The sequence below is a fragment of the Diachasmimorpha longicaudata genome, chromosome 1, assembly GCF_034640455.1.
Source record: "Diachasmimorpha longicaudata isolate KC_UGA_2023 chromosome 1, iyDiaLong2, whole genome shotgun sequence".
NCBI classification, from domain to species: Eukaryota; Metazoa; Arthropoda; class Insecta; order Hymenoptera; family Braconidae; genus Diachasmimorpha; species Diachasmimorpha longicaudata.
This window is the reverse complement of record NC_087225.1, coordinates 5,348,986-5,363,619: the sequence shown is the minus strand read 5'-3', so window position 1 is coordinate 5,363,619 and position 14,634 is coordinate 5,348,986. Positions and strand designations below refer to the sequence as shown.

Genomic DNA, 14,634 nt, shown 5'->3' with positions numbered 1-14,634 from the left:
TTAGCCGTTACCACGGACACAGTATTGCCGACTGCCATCGGAGGAAAATAGTGCGGATGGCATTGCAAGAATCGCACAATAACAAAAGTGCCCTTTGTTTTCCCCTGGGTAATCTGGCAAACCTAATGTCAGTTTGGGTTTGGATTCAATGTTGGCGGAATACTTGATCAATTGTCCATGGACTATCGATATTCAGCTTTAGTAAATATTCAAATAATGCATTCAAAAAATATCTTTATCGAGAATATAAGATTATTAGAGTTTACATTTTAAAATATTTATTAAAAATTAATTTACAGTTGGATTGAATAGGTCTTTGTACGATTTGTATTTCTTTTATTCTCGTGTTTCCACTTGAGATTGGAAAACATTTTTATGGGTGAAAATTTTGAGAAGTTTGGGGTATGATGTGTGTGCTCTGTTTTCTTGGGTCTAAACAGAGATGGATGAGTGGGACCATTGTTAATGTGGGGCATCACGTCCAGGGTATTGTGACGTATAAAATAAAAGAGATTATTTTTTTCATCCCAATTTCAACCAATCAAATGGTGGCATTTCCCATCACGTGGTACAAGTAAAATGATTTTACTTCGGATATTTTTCGAATATTTCCCTTTTTGTTGCTAAACAATGAAAATAGTCGACAAACAATTTATACGCTGTTCAAACCCCAAAACTGTCATTAGAAAAAATCAAGTTCAAAGATTTTACCTCGACATGAGCAGATTTGGAGGAGAATCCTTGGACATTATTGATCCAAAAATTTAAAAAAATGTTGCTAATAATACAGCAAAGACAAAAGCCACAATTTGGAAACAATGCTCTGCATTTTGTGCCGACAGAAAATATACGCTGGTGAAAAACCATACCATATGGCGTGAAATGCCACACATTTAATTGCTTGAAATTGGAATGAAAAAAATAATCCAGCCAAATACCCGTCGACCTTCAAAATTAATCGGATATTTCCCTCCAGTTTCCCTGCGTAGCACCGATCGGGATAAATTTCGTAGAAAAACCCTCGCGTTTCGCGCTCAGGATTTTTAACCTGCAAAATCCCTTTCGTTGCTACACAACGAAACTCTCGGGAAATATCTGATAATTTTGAAGGTCTTGGGGTATTACTACTCAATAAATAACATTCACACGTTTAGAATCATTATAACTATCCCATTTCTAATAAAGATTTTTGACATTTTTTCGTAAATGTTGGCAGGAAGAACCAGCTCGTTTGGACGTACATCTTCCGGGCTGTCATTCCCAGGTGAACTAAACAGCGGAATTATGTTGAACTAAAAGATTGTTAATTCTCGCGCAACCTCGAATAAAGCTTCGATAACAATTATTAATATTTAGAAATATGGGAACTTTATGGTTGGATTTTATTTTTAGTTAATGAACTTCTCCTCGATAAGAATGAAATAATCTCCCGAACAGATATGAAAATCATTCTCGGACAATAATGTCCACGTGGTGGGTAGCGATAGCTCTTGTCATGGTCACTAAATTACCTCGACGTTAATTCCTCCTCAGATATCAGAAGCTACATTAATATCCGGCGGAATTATTGTCAAAACGGACCGAAAAATTCTGAATAAAGAGGTCTATTCCACCCCTCTCCTCGCTCAACTGCCAAATTTCATTTTAAAAAACCTTCTAAATCACCCAAAAAATCGTTTTCCTCGAATCTCAACGACAATTCGGTGAATGGAAAACGTAAATTTCTATTAGAATCCAACCATTCCGAAATGTTTTATCAATTGCGTCTGATATGATCGCAATATGTTACGCTCGATTGAACATTCGTAAGTACACCGGAAATTGGTCACAGTGATCAATAGGGGCATGTGCCCAGGGGGTAGGTTTATTTGACTCCTGCAGATTGAGAACCACTGCACAGTTAAATCTTCAATGGTTACAACCAGGGAATATATTTGGGCCTCTGTGTGGGTTCTTGAGCGAAGTAGAGAGTGTTAGCCATTGCAGAAGATAGTTTGTCTGTGGTAAATGTGTATGTGTGCGGAGGCCACGGGTCGGAAACGGTGGCCATTTCCTGGTGACGCGAAGACGCTCAGCACTATTCCCTCTTTGTCTCTATCTCACTCTCATTCGCACTGGTAACCTCCATGCAAAGTCCAAAGCTCATTCGAGCGACTATCATGTTCCCTCAGCTGTTTGTATCTACCCTCGAGGAATATTTTTCGGTTACCTATGGGTTACGATGAACTGGGTGATGTGTATACCGTGAAACAAACTAGAAAAATACGGAAAAACTTGGAAATGTATATAAGACAGACGAGGGAGTAACCAAACTGCTGAAATAGGGGATGATGATAGGTAAGAAGGGATAGTGATAACGATGGATCATCAAACGAACCGCGAGACCTCCATCCTTTTACGACGACCAATAAAGGAAAATAGTAAACGTAAACGAGAATGAACAGAAACTGTGCTACCCCATTATGGTATGTAAGTATTTAATATATGTGAGATAATATTGAAATGTTAATGCTTTCGTACTGCTTTTTTATAGGTACGGGCATGATCAAGTATTGTTGGAGAATTGTTCCATTTAATATTCAGAGATTTATAAGGGCACGAGAAAAAATTAGATTTTAATAACAGAGCGATCAGTTCGACATTACGAGGGTTCTACACTGATGGAATGGGTTAGTTGCATCAACCGTAGATTGTTAACCACTACCTCGATTCGTTGATAGGTAAGGGATTATGGCAAGAGTTAAGAAGACTCGTTTGATGCAACTAAGTCGTTTCACTTGATTTTCCGGTGTATGAAAAAATGGGGGGATGAAAAAATCTCGTAAACGTGACGCTTTGAGATAGATAAGTCATAACTTAATATTCAAGTCTTGCACTCATCTTAATTTTTTTGGATCGATTGCATCAACCATTTTTAGAATTTTTGAATGTCTGTTTTATTCATTATTTATCTACATTATTCCGCGATTATATTTTTCTCGTCACCTCTTTTATCCAATCGTGGACTACAGCTTCAGTGCCACCGTTAATCATGAAAAAAGTACCGCTCCTACATCGACGATTAAAAAAAAAACCAATAATTTAAATGCGATGTTAACTCGTTCCTCTCTTCTCCAAATGCAAACCCCACCACAAATGCTCGAAAATCCCAGTCCACGGAGAGATTTGTATCAATTCCAAAATATCATTTAAACCCTTACTCTTCTATTTTGGTATAATAATGCATGATGCACCCATTAACCAGGAATATTAATAACATTTTGAAACTCAACGGGTATTCCCGAGGGGGGTCACAGAGGGTGGTGTATTTATCAGAGGGATTGTAAACGGCTACGAGTGGTGGGTGACCTAACGGAAATAAATTATGCAAGCGCATCGGAGCGAAATGTGTATGTGTGTGTGTGTGCGTGTGCATGCTGTACGCGGATGCTCGTTGCGTTTTGCTCGGATACAACGGCTTAATAGACGATCGGCGTGTGCTACAGAGTGGTATGAACGAATACAGAGTGATACAGGAAATACGTGAATTCACAAACTGGAAGTGTTGGCGAGGCGGAGGGGAACAAACGGGGGAAAGAGAACCGGTAAAAGGGTGGCAGTGGTTAAAAGCACAGAGAGATAGAGATCGCAGAAAACTGAAACGTAGCCAAATCGAAATTAACTCGCGCGTAACAAAGCCACGACTGAAATATTAATTAGCTGAAAATTAGTATGGGAATATGGGTCACCAGCCGGTGAAGTCGTATACGACATCGCTTGCGCGGCAAGTATTTGACACTAATGCGTAAAGTCCGGGCCAACCGCCAACCCCTTGCCCACCGCGAGTGAGAGAGAGAGAGATAGAGAGAAGGGGGATGAAAGTGGGAGGAATCCCCTTGAGCAGCCACATTTGCAGCCGAAAACTGTTGGTGTGTGTATATTTCTCACCCCTTGGCCCCTCTAACTCCAGTCATATTTTGCCACCGTTGGATTATCTCAGGAGCCACCTCCTTTTCATTTCCGTCTCGCCAGCTGGCCAGTCACCCTCGCCCAGCCCGTTTTCCCTTGAGTTAACGAGAAACGGATGAGAGACTGTGACACTTTGCTCCTGTGAAATCTCGATGACGGCGTACTACATTCTCGTGAAAAATATTCTCCATTGCAACATTTCATGCTTCCATTAAGCTTCACATTGGCCTTTTTTTTGTTAGGGAGGGGGGCGATTCTTGAGGGGTGGAGGTGATTACTACTGGGAATCATTATGGAGTTTCAGGGGATTTCTGGAGGGATGGCTTTGTGAGGTGCAGGACAATTCAGTTTTTTTCATTGACAGGGGAGATTGCGGGAGGAGTATTCGAGGTGGAGAATATCGTTGACGAAATTGGGGGTGCCATTTTTTTGGGGGAAGAGAATTTGTGGTTTTTGTGGTGATGATGAAATTGGACATTTTAAGGGGTTAGATATAATTAAGGGAGGCGGAGACTCGTCGATTCGTTAAATTGATTAAGTGATGTGTCAAAAACTGGGTCAAAATGGAGAAAACGAATTATCTTTATTGTGATGATGTCATCAAGTTTTGGAAGACATTGGTCGGGGGAAATATTGTAACCGGATGAAATGTTAAATGGTAATGGTAATTTTGCTAATTAAAAAGATCTTAGAGTTTCTTTTTTTTTGATTCATTAAAATTTTGAAAAATTTGAGATTATATTGACTAAAATTTCGGTAAAATTGTCCATACCACAGGCATTTTTACCACACCGTAGAATCTCCATAAACCCCATTACTGAGACTCAGGGAAAATAGCCACTCTACTGAGAATATATTACACTGCAATCCTCCGGGTTTTATCCCGCCAAAATATTTGAATTTTGGTTATTGCATTTTTTTCACCCCAACATTTTCCCATGTATACAGCTATGGGGAAATAGTTCGATGTTGCATGTGCTTATATTCGCCCTCTCCGTTTATTACATTTGGTTGGGGTTGGGGAGGAAAGGGGATGACTCTCTGAGAATGAAACTGCCGAAAGGAATGTCCCTACTCAGGCGTTGATAACTAGGAGAGATGATGCTCTCCCAACGTACGGATTCTATCTTACCGCCTCCACCCCTCATCTCAACTGGAGAATAAATGTCCGAGTGGTTGGGGTAAATAAAAATATTTGCAACGAATTCACGTTGGCCTCATTTTCCACACCATCCACAAATGTGGATAAAAATGAAGGGATGAGAGGGGGAAAATAGGAGATAAAAATAGTGGGAAAAGTGGGGACAATATTACTCTCACTGGCGCTATAAACTGTGATCAGTCAAATTACAGAACTGACGAGAATTTATGAGAGTAATATTTGGATGACTCGAATGTGGCCTGCAGCAATGCCATATGAATTTTGATGTTTGTTTTTACGGTTGTTTTTACTCGGCGTTGATGCTCGCTTCATTGGAAGCCCACGTCATATTCGGAGGCTTGATAATCTCATAAATTTCGGTAAAATCAACTGTCATAGTGCACTGTTAGAACACAAACTGAAATTTGTTCGGGAAATTGTAAACGATATTGAATTCAATTGGAAGGGGAAAGAAATTAGTGGTGAAATTTCATGGATAATCTCTGACTATTTGCTTCTCTCCTATCAGAATAATATTTGGTGCTGTAGGCTACATCCAAATTGATATTTTAGGACACATTCGATAATATCCCATGAAAATTGCCTGTTAGCCTTCCAATTGCTGGTAAATTTCTAATTGTTCATGAAATTCCACGACGAGGAAAATACGAGTACTATTACCGTTGGATAATTTAACCCACGATAATTTTGCCAGAATTTTTCTCCCGAAAAAATTTGTTTTTTTGCAACAAAGGCTTGTTGAAACATTTGAAAATGATTTTTCGGAATTTCAAAGGTCATTTACCAGAGTACTCGAAGTATGGTTCGTCAAATTAATGCAGTGAAATTCGATTCATTAGCTGAAAGAGCACGCACTCAGTTTGACGATTCTACCCCAGATGTGTAGTTTCCAAGAACAACGGAATCTCATTTGTCAACTCTATTGATATTCAATTCCGCTCACGAAATTGTTGAATCACGTGATGCAAATTATAGGGAGTATTGAGTTCAATATTTAGATTTCCGTGTAAAAAAGCGATTTATTTATCGATAACTTTCAGCGCGGAACGGTAACATTCAAAGGCTGGTGTGAATTTTTGATCCCGTGCTTCCAAATTTCCAATATTGAGGCAACAATTCCTCCATCCCAGGTAAGCTTGGATCAGGCTTGGCATCCAAGCCTGGGGCAATAGTGGATGAGCATTGGAATGTAACGTGGGGCCAGCCCTGGTTACCAGGCCTAACTTATTAATGCTGGTTCAGGCTTTCGAACCAGCCCCGTTCCAGGCTCATATATTAAAAAATGCCTAGGTTTGGCCAAGGTTAGGATGTAGTTTTCTGTGATTGCACGAAATTCGTGTCAGAAGCGTCTTTTGATTCAGCACAAATATTCTCATCAGAACTGTCAAACCTATTACTACAATTAGAGTCACCAAATTTTTCTAAAAAACTATATTTTTTCACTCGTTCCCGTGAATTTGAAAATCCTGTTGAACTCATGATGGAAAGCAACTCACTGAATTGAACTTAACCTATACTCGTTGACATTTGTGGTCTCGGTTATGGAAGCGCTATCTGGATGGTGATATTATAATTAATGAGAAGTGAATTAATATGGGGTTAGCAATTAGGCATAATACCATAGGGTACTGCCACAATTTGGTTTTCCGTGTAAGTAAAATCAGCATACCGCCTAGTTACAAAGAAATAAATTTCAGCCAGTTCGCCAGTCTGGGCCCAGGACTGGTCGAGACGCTATGAACCAAGGCTTAATGAACCAGACTTTTCCCAGGCTTGGCACAAGCTTGGTACCCAGGTATGATATCAGGGAAGGACCCAATCCTGGGCTCTCCCTGGTGTGACTAAGATACCAAAACTGGTGGAGTCTAGGACTACCAAAGCTTGGTCAGCCGGGCCTAACCCACGTTTGGCCCGGCGTGAAGCTTGGCGATTCCTACCAGGGATTACCTACATTACGACTTTCAACATTTCCCTCAAAATTCTATTTTTCAATTGACCGTAAAAATTTCATACCCTCTCCAAATCGATTTTCGAATGAATTTGAAAACGAAGTCATCAACCCCTCGAATTCCACCATCTCCACTGTCAAATAACATCCCCCTTAAAATTCCACAAAACCCTCAATTGTTCCCCTATCCATAACCGTCGCAAATTCTCCCAACTAGCTACACCCCAATATTTCCCAGAAATATCTGTTCCGAATATACCCCCGAATCTTCCCAGTCTTGTAACCTGGAAAATCAAGCCATTAGAATTTCTCCCCTATCCCTCGCAAACAGTATTCGTCTTCAAAACTTTCTCATTCGTACGAAAATTCCGTGTTCTGCAGATGACACGACAGTAGCACGTACCTCCCAGGAGTAAGAAATCAATCCATGAAAACCTCCCCAGCCCCTCGCCCACCCCAAACTTGTATTTAAATTTCTCCGAACCGTAGGAGTCAAAAGAATGTGCTTCACCCCCCACAGATACATAAAAAAAAATCGACCCCTTGATTTTTCCTTGCTAGTTTATACTGTAAAAACGTTGAATGTATATTCGACGACGAAGAATACGTCGATCGTGAGACATCAAGCCAAACGTTACCAGTATATAGTGACGGGTAGAAAGTAAATTGAGGTGCAGGAAAGGCATTGGCGTACAGCACTAGGAGGCCAGGAGGGCCCGAGGGCAATGTTGGGAGGCTGCACGAGGAATATTAGAGGTCGAGTTGAAACACTCGGCGGGAATATGTGACCGGTAGCTTCCTAGCTTCTCATTTCGTATTCCGCGGGGTGCCTACCGGGCTGCCTCCCTATCTATTACCCCCCTCCCTCCCCATTCCATCCCTTTCCACCTCCACCCACCAAGCGCTCACCCACACCGCCTGACTTGCACTCTCCCACCCCTAACTTTCTTCAATCTAACCGTTTTGCTCTCGTTTTACCGATTTATGGATCCGGTCTCGGGCTCACTTCGGGGTTAGCCTTGTTTGAATTATCCATCCAACCCTTTACTCTCTATCCTCCTCGCTCTTGTACGACCCCTCATCTATGGCTCACTTCCTATCCCACCCACGACCAACATACATAGGTAGGTGTTTGACTCGTTCGTCAGTCGCCAACTTTCCAACATAAACCCCAACCTTTTTGGGAAGAAGTAAACTTGTAATGTCTTCAGTCAGTTTTGGAATCGATCTAAGGTTAACCATTCTGTCATTATGTTTTTAGTAATATGAAGTTTGATAAGAGATGAAATGTCTTGTTTGACATTTATTTTAGAAGTTGGAAGATCTGCAGTGGTTTCGGTTGAATTTTTGTTGGTTATTAATATTATTGAGAGATGGAGACAATTGTTTAGTCATTATGTGGGGAATATTTTGACATTGATTCGGACAAGCGACCCATTGTAAACGTCACCGGGAAATACGAGAATATTTGGGCCGTTTGTGACCTAAACAACCCAACACGTGGACAACCCAATGGACAAAAGGGCCTTGTCTTTGTGTCACACCTCTCACCCTGGACGAACCGAGGGCCAGGTCACTTTCAAGCAAACCACATGGGGTATTCAGCGTAGTTTATCGAGTCATCCCAAAAATCGCATATGTTCTAAATCGGGATAAAAATTGTGTCATTTAATTGAATAGTGGAAGATATTTATTTCTTACAATTGACTTGATTGGAATTTGACAATTGAAAGGAGTCATTTGTGAAATATTCACGAATGTCCATTTGTTGTTCACCATTCTAGTTCGGAGTGGATGAGTCATTCCATCCCTGTGTTTCTATCAGGCATCACATCACCCCATCATAAAAATCTACGTGAATTTTCCAACTGGTTTAATAGCTCCCAACTTAATTACGTACGAATTAGACTGGAATGAATTCGCTGAATGCCCTCAAATTGAGTTCCAACGAACCCGAATTAACAAATCGTCAACATGAGCCCAAACTTATTTTCCCGTAGACCAGAATGACGAATGTAATTTTAAAATCGTCTCAAGATAAACCATTCCATCATTACGTCATTAGCAATATGACTTGCGATAAGAGATGAAATGTGACTTGAAATTCACTTTTATTTTTCTTCATCTGCCACCCACCCACCCATTGAACAGACTGAAACCGGCGCCACGTACACGGGGGTACACCTTTGCTACGTGCCGTCGTTGGAAAATCCCCGAGTCTAGAAACGAAATTTCGTTGAAACTGGAATAAAAGTAATTAAAGGCATTCGTGTCGTCTCGTAATTAGTTTGTGTGTGCACTTTCCAAGCACGCCATATAAACCACGACAACTTCGTGGACTAATGTGATTCTGGTGACAGGTTTTTGGCCAATTTCATGGAATATGACAATACGGGAGTTCATAAAGTCCCTTTGTAAAATCGTATAAAGACAGAAATGTGACGCTCTAATAATAGTTATTTTATTTTCACGGATTACATCCTATAAATGGTGGGATATAAATTGCTTACACTGTGGTGATACATTGTGGGGCTTTTGTAAGTACAGCCCATTGTTTCGCAGGCATTTATAAATCATGATTAGTGAATGATTCGTTGGGTGGGAAAAACATCCATACACATACATACAAGCACACACACATACACACACACACCCAGAAATAGTAGATGGGAGGCGGGAATGAAGTCATAAAACTCAACTGTAGAAATACCACCTTGGGGCCACTGAATATTTTGACCTCGAAAACCTTATTGCAACGCCAAAGTAAATATTTCTCCTCTGCCCTCCATCCATTCATTCTCTTTTATTGCATTTATTCTCCTGTTATGTGCGATATCTAAACGCACTCACAAAAGGCCATGTACACATTTGATTTATACCCTTTTGTGAGATACCCTCATCCCATATCTAAAAAGTATCTGAAGAAGAGACGACACGACGATAGACTTTACCTTGAAGCTTGCGCGTTCAGCATCGTGAGAGGATTAACTGGCAAAATATCACTCAAGCTGAGGAGCACAGTGCACATACACACTGGAGCCAGGCCGGTAGCTTGCAAGCTCCGGCATTTGAGAGAGAACGATGGCTCGTACGTGATCGAAATATTATCGTCCATTGCCAAAGGGAAGGAGAGTAGAAGAAGTTGAAAAGGGGCAGGTGGACGAGCGGGAGGGGGTGAGTTGGAAGACCATCCTCGAAAAATACCAGGTGAATAAAATTTTCGCGGCCGACATACTCCCCAGGTACCTCACCGTATAACTATATACAATGAGGAGAGTGAGAGAGAGAGAGGGGCGGAGGAGGAGGAGGATGAGAAACGGAAAATTAGCGAGAAAAGGAGAGAAAATGGGAATACGACGCGCGAGGGTTTGTGCTCGCGATGGCACCAGTATTTTCATTAAGGCTCCGAGGTCGGCGAGCTTTCTTTTTCTCTCTTCTCCCCTTCTCCCCTCCCTCTTTCACTCACCTCCCTTTTTTTCTCTGCATTTGGTTTTTTTTCACCCCATCCACCCTCGTTTTGCGATTTTCAAGTGAAATCTCATTTCCTCGGGGCGTCCAACAGTTTTATCCTGGCCGGGTGTTTTCTCGCCTAGCATCCCACCCCATCCCCCCAGCCACCCCTTCAGTGTGCAATGGCAAAGAGCACCATGTAATACATTACATTACCAATTAGGAGAGTGGTTCAACTGTGTAGAATGGAAAAATAAAAATAATCCAGTGCTTGGATTATACTTTGCATGATTTTAGTCTTGTTATTTTGCCCGACGTTTTTTTTTTCTTCGAGTGACGCTCATGATATTTGTCCAATGCCATTTTAATCTGTAATAGGTGGTGAGATGGTGTAGGTAGAGCCATTGTTGTTATTCTCAGTGACTCAATTCAAAACTTAACGTTTCGAGTTAACGGCCCATTGTTTCGACAAGCCAGTTACGGTCTTTTATGGCTACGGGGGTTCGCGAATGGTGATCTACTTCGGTGTTTTAATCAAGATTAATTTTCGTTATTTGATTGGAAATGGGAAGAACCCCGAAAATTGAGTTATTTAAATCAAATAAATAGGTCTTGGACTCTTTATCAATGAGCTAGAGAAGAAAGTGTGAGGTAAAAGTGGTGGTCTTGTATAGATCTTGAGATATTCATTGCAAATTCGTCAATAGACGGTGACGACTTATCAGTTTATCAGTTCACTGCTGACTACTGGTTTTCATAAAAAAAGGAAAACTTTATTCAAAATGAATGAACAGATCATTTAATTTAAAAAATAATTAATTGCAAACACATAAAATCCTTTGGTTTCTGACATTAAATGTCTTTTGTTGAAAGAAGGGATAGAATTTTGTTCCGTCGTGGAATATTTTTTGTAATGTGAAATAATTGTTTCCCAGTATTCGCCGAATCTAACATTTTGAAGTTATCCCAGATGTCAATTCATTATCGACAATTTCAAATATCTCTCATGTACAATTCCACAATTGGACCTTCATGTAGTTCCCCAACGACTAAATCTATTTTCTTTTGAGTCGTATACGTAGTTCTCCATCGTCTAAACATCTTGGCGAAATTCAAATCTTGTCGTAAAATTTATTATCCGTAAACTCGCAAGAAAATAAATCTAGTCATTGGGGAACTAAACGAAGATCCAATTGTGGAATTGTAAATGAGAGGAATTCGAAACTATCGTTAATGAATTGACATTTGGGATAATTTTAAAATGTTAGATTCGGAGAATACTGGGAAAAAATCATTAAACATTCCAAAGAATATTCCGCGATGCAACAAATTTGTTAAAAGTCTGGTTTTATTCAAAAGAATTAGTTTTCAGGGTGTGTTCGATGAGCGTGACGCTAATCAGAAATGGAAATTGCGCATTCATAAGACACAATTGTTTTCCTAAACTGATATGATTGGTGATTGATGAATGCGGATGGGGTTTTGGGTTTATCACAGGCATTTGTGGGGTAGCAGGGAGTGTGGGCTAGCTGATTGTCTCGGACGACTACTCGTGGGAAATGGCGGCGAATCGACCATCGGTGTGTCGAGGCGAGAGAGTGACTATTATTCACGCGAAGGCCGGGCGACTCGATCTAGTGGAGTCCCTCTCCTACCGCCAATTCCCTCGCCCTTTCATATGTGGCAAGGGGCGCACAGGGAGAGGCATCACACTGGGAGGACTCGATTCCAATGGCCCACGAAGGGTTCGTGATAAATTCTTATAAATCAAAACAGACACGCTATCCCCCCTCCCCTCCCCCCCACCCATTCTATTTTTTCATGTCTCTCAGACATATATTTTTTTTAATCACATTTTTTTTATTAGATCCTGTCCGAAATTTTCTCATAAAAATATATTACTGAGTGTCAGGGGGAGAGGTGAAATGGGGGCTTCCACTTTTGGGTTTATATTGATTTTTTGGGGAAAAGGATGTGTAGCGAGGGGGAAAAATGAGGAAAATGTTGGGAATTTATGTAGATGAATAGATGGCAAGTTTTTGAAAACTTGAAAACCGAATTCTTCAAATGTTAGATGAGTGAAATATTTGAATGGGAATTTCCCATCAACTCTATTGCTTCAGAAGAGGATAGAAAGGATTGATTTGAATTGGAAAGTCAAGGCACAGAAGGTCTCATCTTGCTACTTTTCGAAAATCTGAAATTCGCCGGAAAATCTAATTACTTTCCCTCAAATCAGAATTAAGATTTGTCTGTAGATTACTAGTCAACGCCCGCTCAATTTTTCATTTTTCCTAACGATATTATTCAACTAAATCGTTCACGTCGTATGTTTCCGAAAATTCCTATGCAATGAATGAATTACCTATTTCATCTAATTGAAACGTCATCCTCGCCACTCCCCACAAATTTACAAATTTCCACTGCCAATATTTCAGAAACAAGAGGAAAAACATTCTCTGGAAGATCTTCAGAAGACAATGATTGTATTTTCTGGTTCGTAAAGGACGTTTTAAAGAATATTGTTCAACATGAAATTCCGAAAGCTTTTTCAAAAACCACATTATTATCGGAAACTCTTCCAGAGAATATTTTTGGTTCCCCAAAATTTTCTAAACATCTTCCGACCATTCTTCTCATCATTTCCGGAATCTCTTCCCTAGACAAAATTTTCCCTATACGCCTGTACAACTCAATCACTTTCACTAGCCAATTTTTCCCTGTACTACACTCCCGGCATTTACTTACGCGGATTTTGCATGTGCACCGGTGACAAGGAACCCGTTCGTTGTGCAGCCATAACAGCTGGAACTTTGGCGCGTAACGCCGCAAGACACGAGTTTGCCACGTCATAAATGAGATAAGTTCCGTAGTATCGGCTGTTGCCGAGTGTCTTCAGTCTACTCTTGCTCGTTCCGCTAGTCATGTTTGGCAGACAATCCCGGATGATTCACAATTCACCTTGGTAAATCACCCCCGTGAAAAACTAATCATCACCAGTGACAGCGCCTCACTCCTGAGAAAGAACCGGTTATAAATCTCATGATCAATAATCACGATGTTTGGCAACAACCCCCGTGATCGACGAGTCACGCGCACAGGGACCGTTCGAAAAAAAGGACCATGAAATTTGCAAAAAGAAAAAAAAAGAGGTGCGCGTGGGTGGTGGTGGATGGTGGGGGTGGGGTGAAGTGAACAGAAAAATCGCTATCTGCACTCCAACGTTTACCGTCTCCTTCAGTGTGTTGGAAGTGGTATTTCTCTGTTACACTCGTATATCACAACGAAACTAGGACGCACCCATTCGATCGATTTACGCGCACGCAATGACCGTCACTCGATGTCACCGATTGTATTTCACAGTCGGTGCATTCTAGTGCCACCCGGGGTCGTATATTCGATTGGAGACACTCGCCTCACGCACTCTTAACACCCACACACCAATTCAAAATCAGCAAACCAGGTAAATTCAAGGGAATTGAGCTCCACTAAATTTTCAAATTCACATTGCAATCGATCCACAATAGTGTAACACTGTAAACTGATAGTGTTCAGATGGAATGGGAAAACATTAGCATAACTCAACACCGAGTATTCTCGTAATTTTCTTGACACCGATGTGAGCAAGTGTCATGGTAGAAAACGACTACGCGTTTGTTTTACGATGGATTGTCACAAGGAGGGACCAAAGGCATTGTTGCACCACTGTCTATGGTTATACTACACTGTTTGTGACACACGCGCGCGTGAAATACAACTAGTTACATTGGAGTTGAATATCACCAGTGGGCTGGGCCGTGCCCGAAACGGAAACGGCGCGGTCCCGTGGAACGGAAGCCACGACCGGAAACGTCACGACTCAACGGCTACCTCTGATTGCGAACCGCTGAAAGTTGGTCAGATAAAATCGTGAAAACGTTTACATCATTTTTGGGGAGTTTTGGACGGCTTATTTAAACGTTATTGGACGATTGGACGTTTTTTCGGAGGATGGAACGGCCTTCGACGTGCAGAAATATCGTTGTGAGAGCAACTGTTGGAGAAAATGTCAGGTTTTATTGATAGAATTGAGATAGTTGGGCTTTGAAAAACTCCGTAAATATGAGATTTCACTGGAATTTTCCTT

General features: G+C 40.9%; 1 protein-coding gene across 5 annotated transcripts in view; it reads right to left on the bottom strand.

Moving 5' to 3' along the window:
* The window catches only part of LOC135164544 (uncharacterized protein), a 312,614-nt gene that overhangs the window by 84,192 nt on the left and 213,788 nt on the right, over nucleotides 1-14,634 (bottom strand). The window contains exons 1-2 of one of the 5 annotated variants that reach the window (XM_064125025.1): nucleotides 13,738-14,264; nucleotides 13,257-13,524 (exon numbers count right to left, since the gene is read on the bottom strand). The exons of 3 other annotated variants lie outside the window; for them this stretch is intronic. In XM_064125025.1, coding sequence (XP_063981095.1) covers nucleotides 13,257-13,434 — 178 coding nt within the window. In that variant the 5' untranslated portion in view covers nucleotides 13,435-13,524; nucleotides 13,738-14,264. Of the gene's footprint in view, nucleotides 1-13,256; nucleotides 14,265-14,634 lie in introns of those variants that run through there. One more of the 5 variants, XM_064125017.1, reaches the window with a different exon arrangement.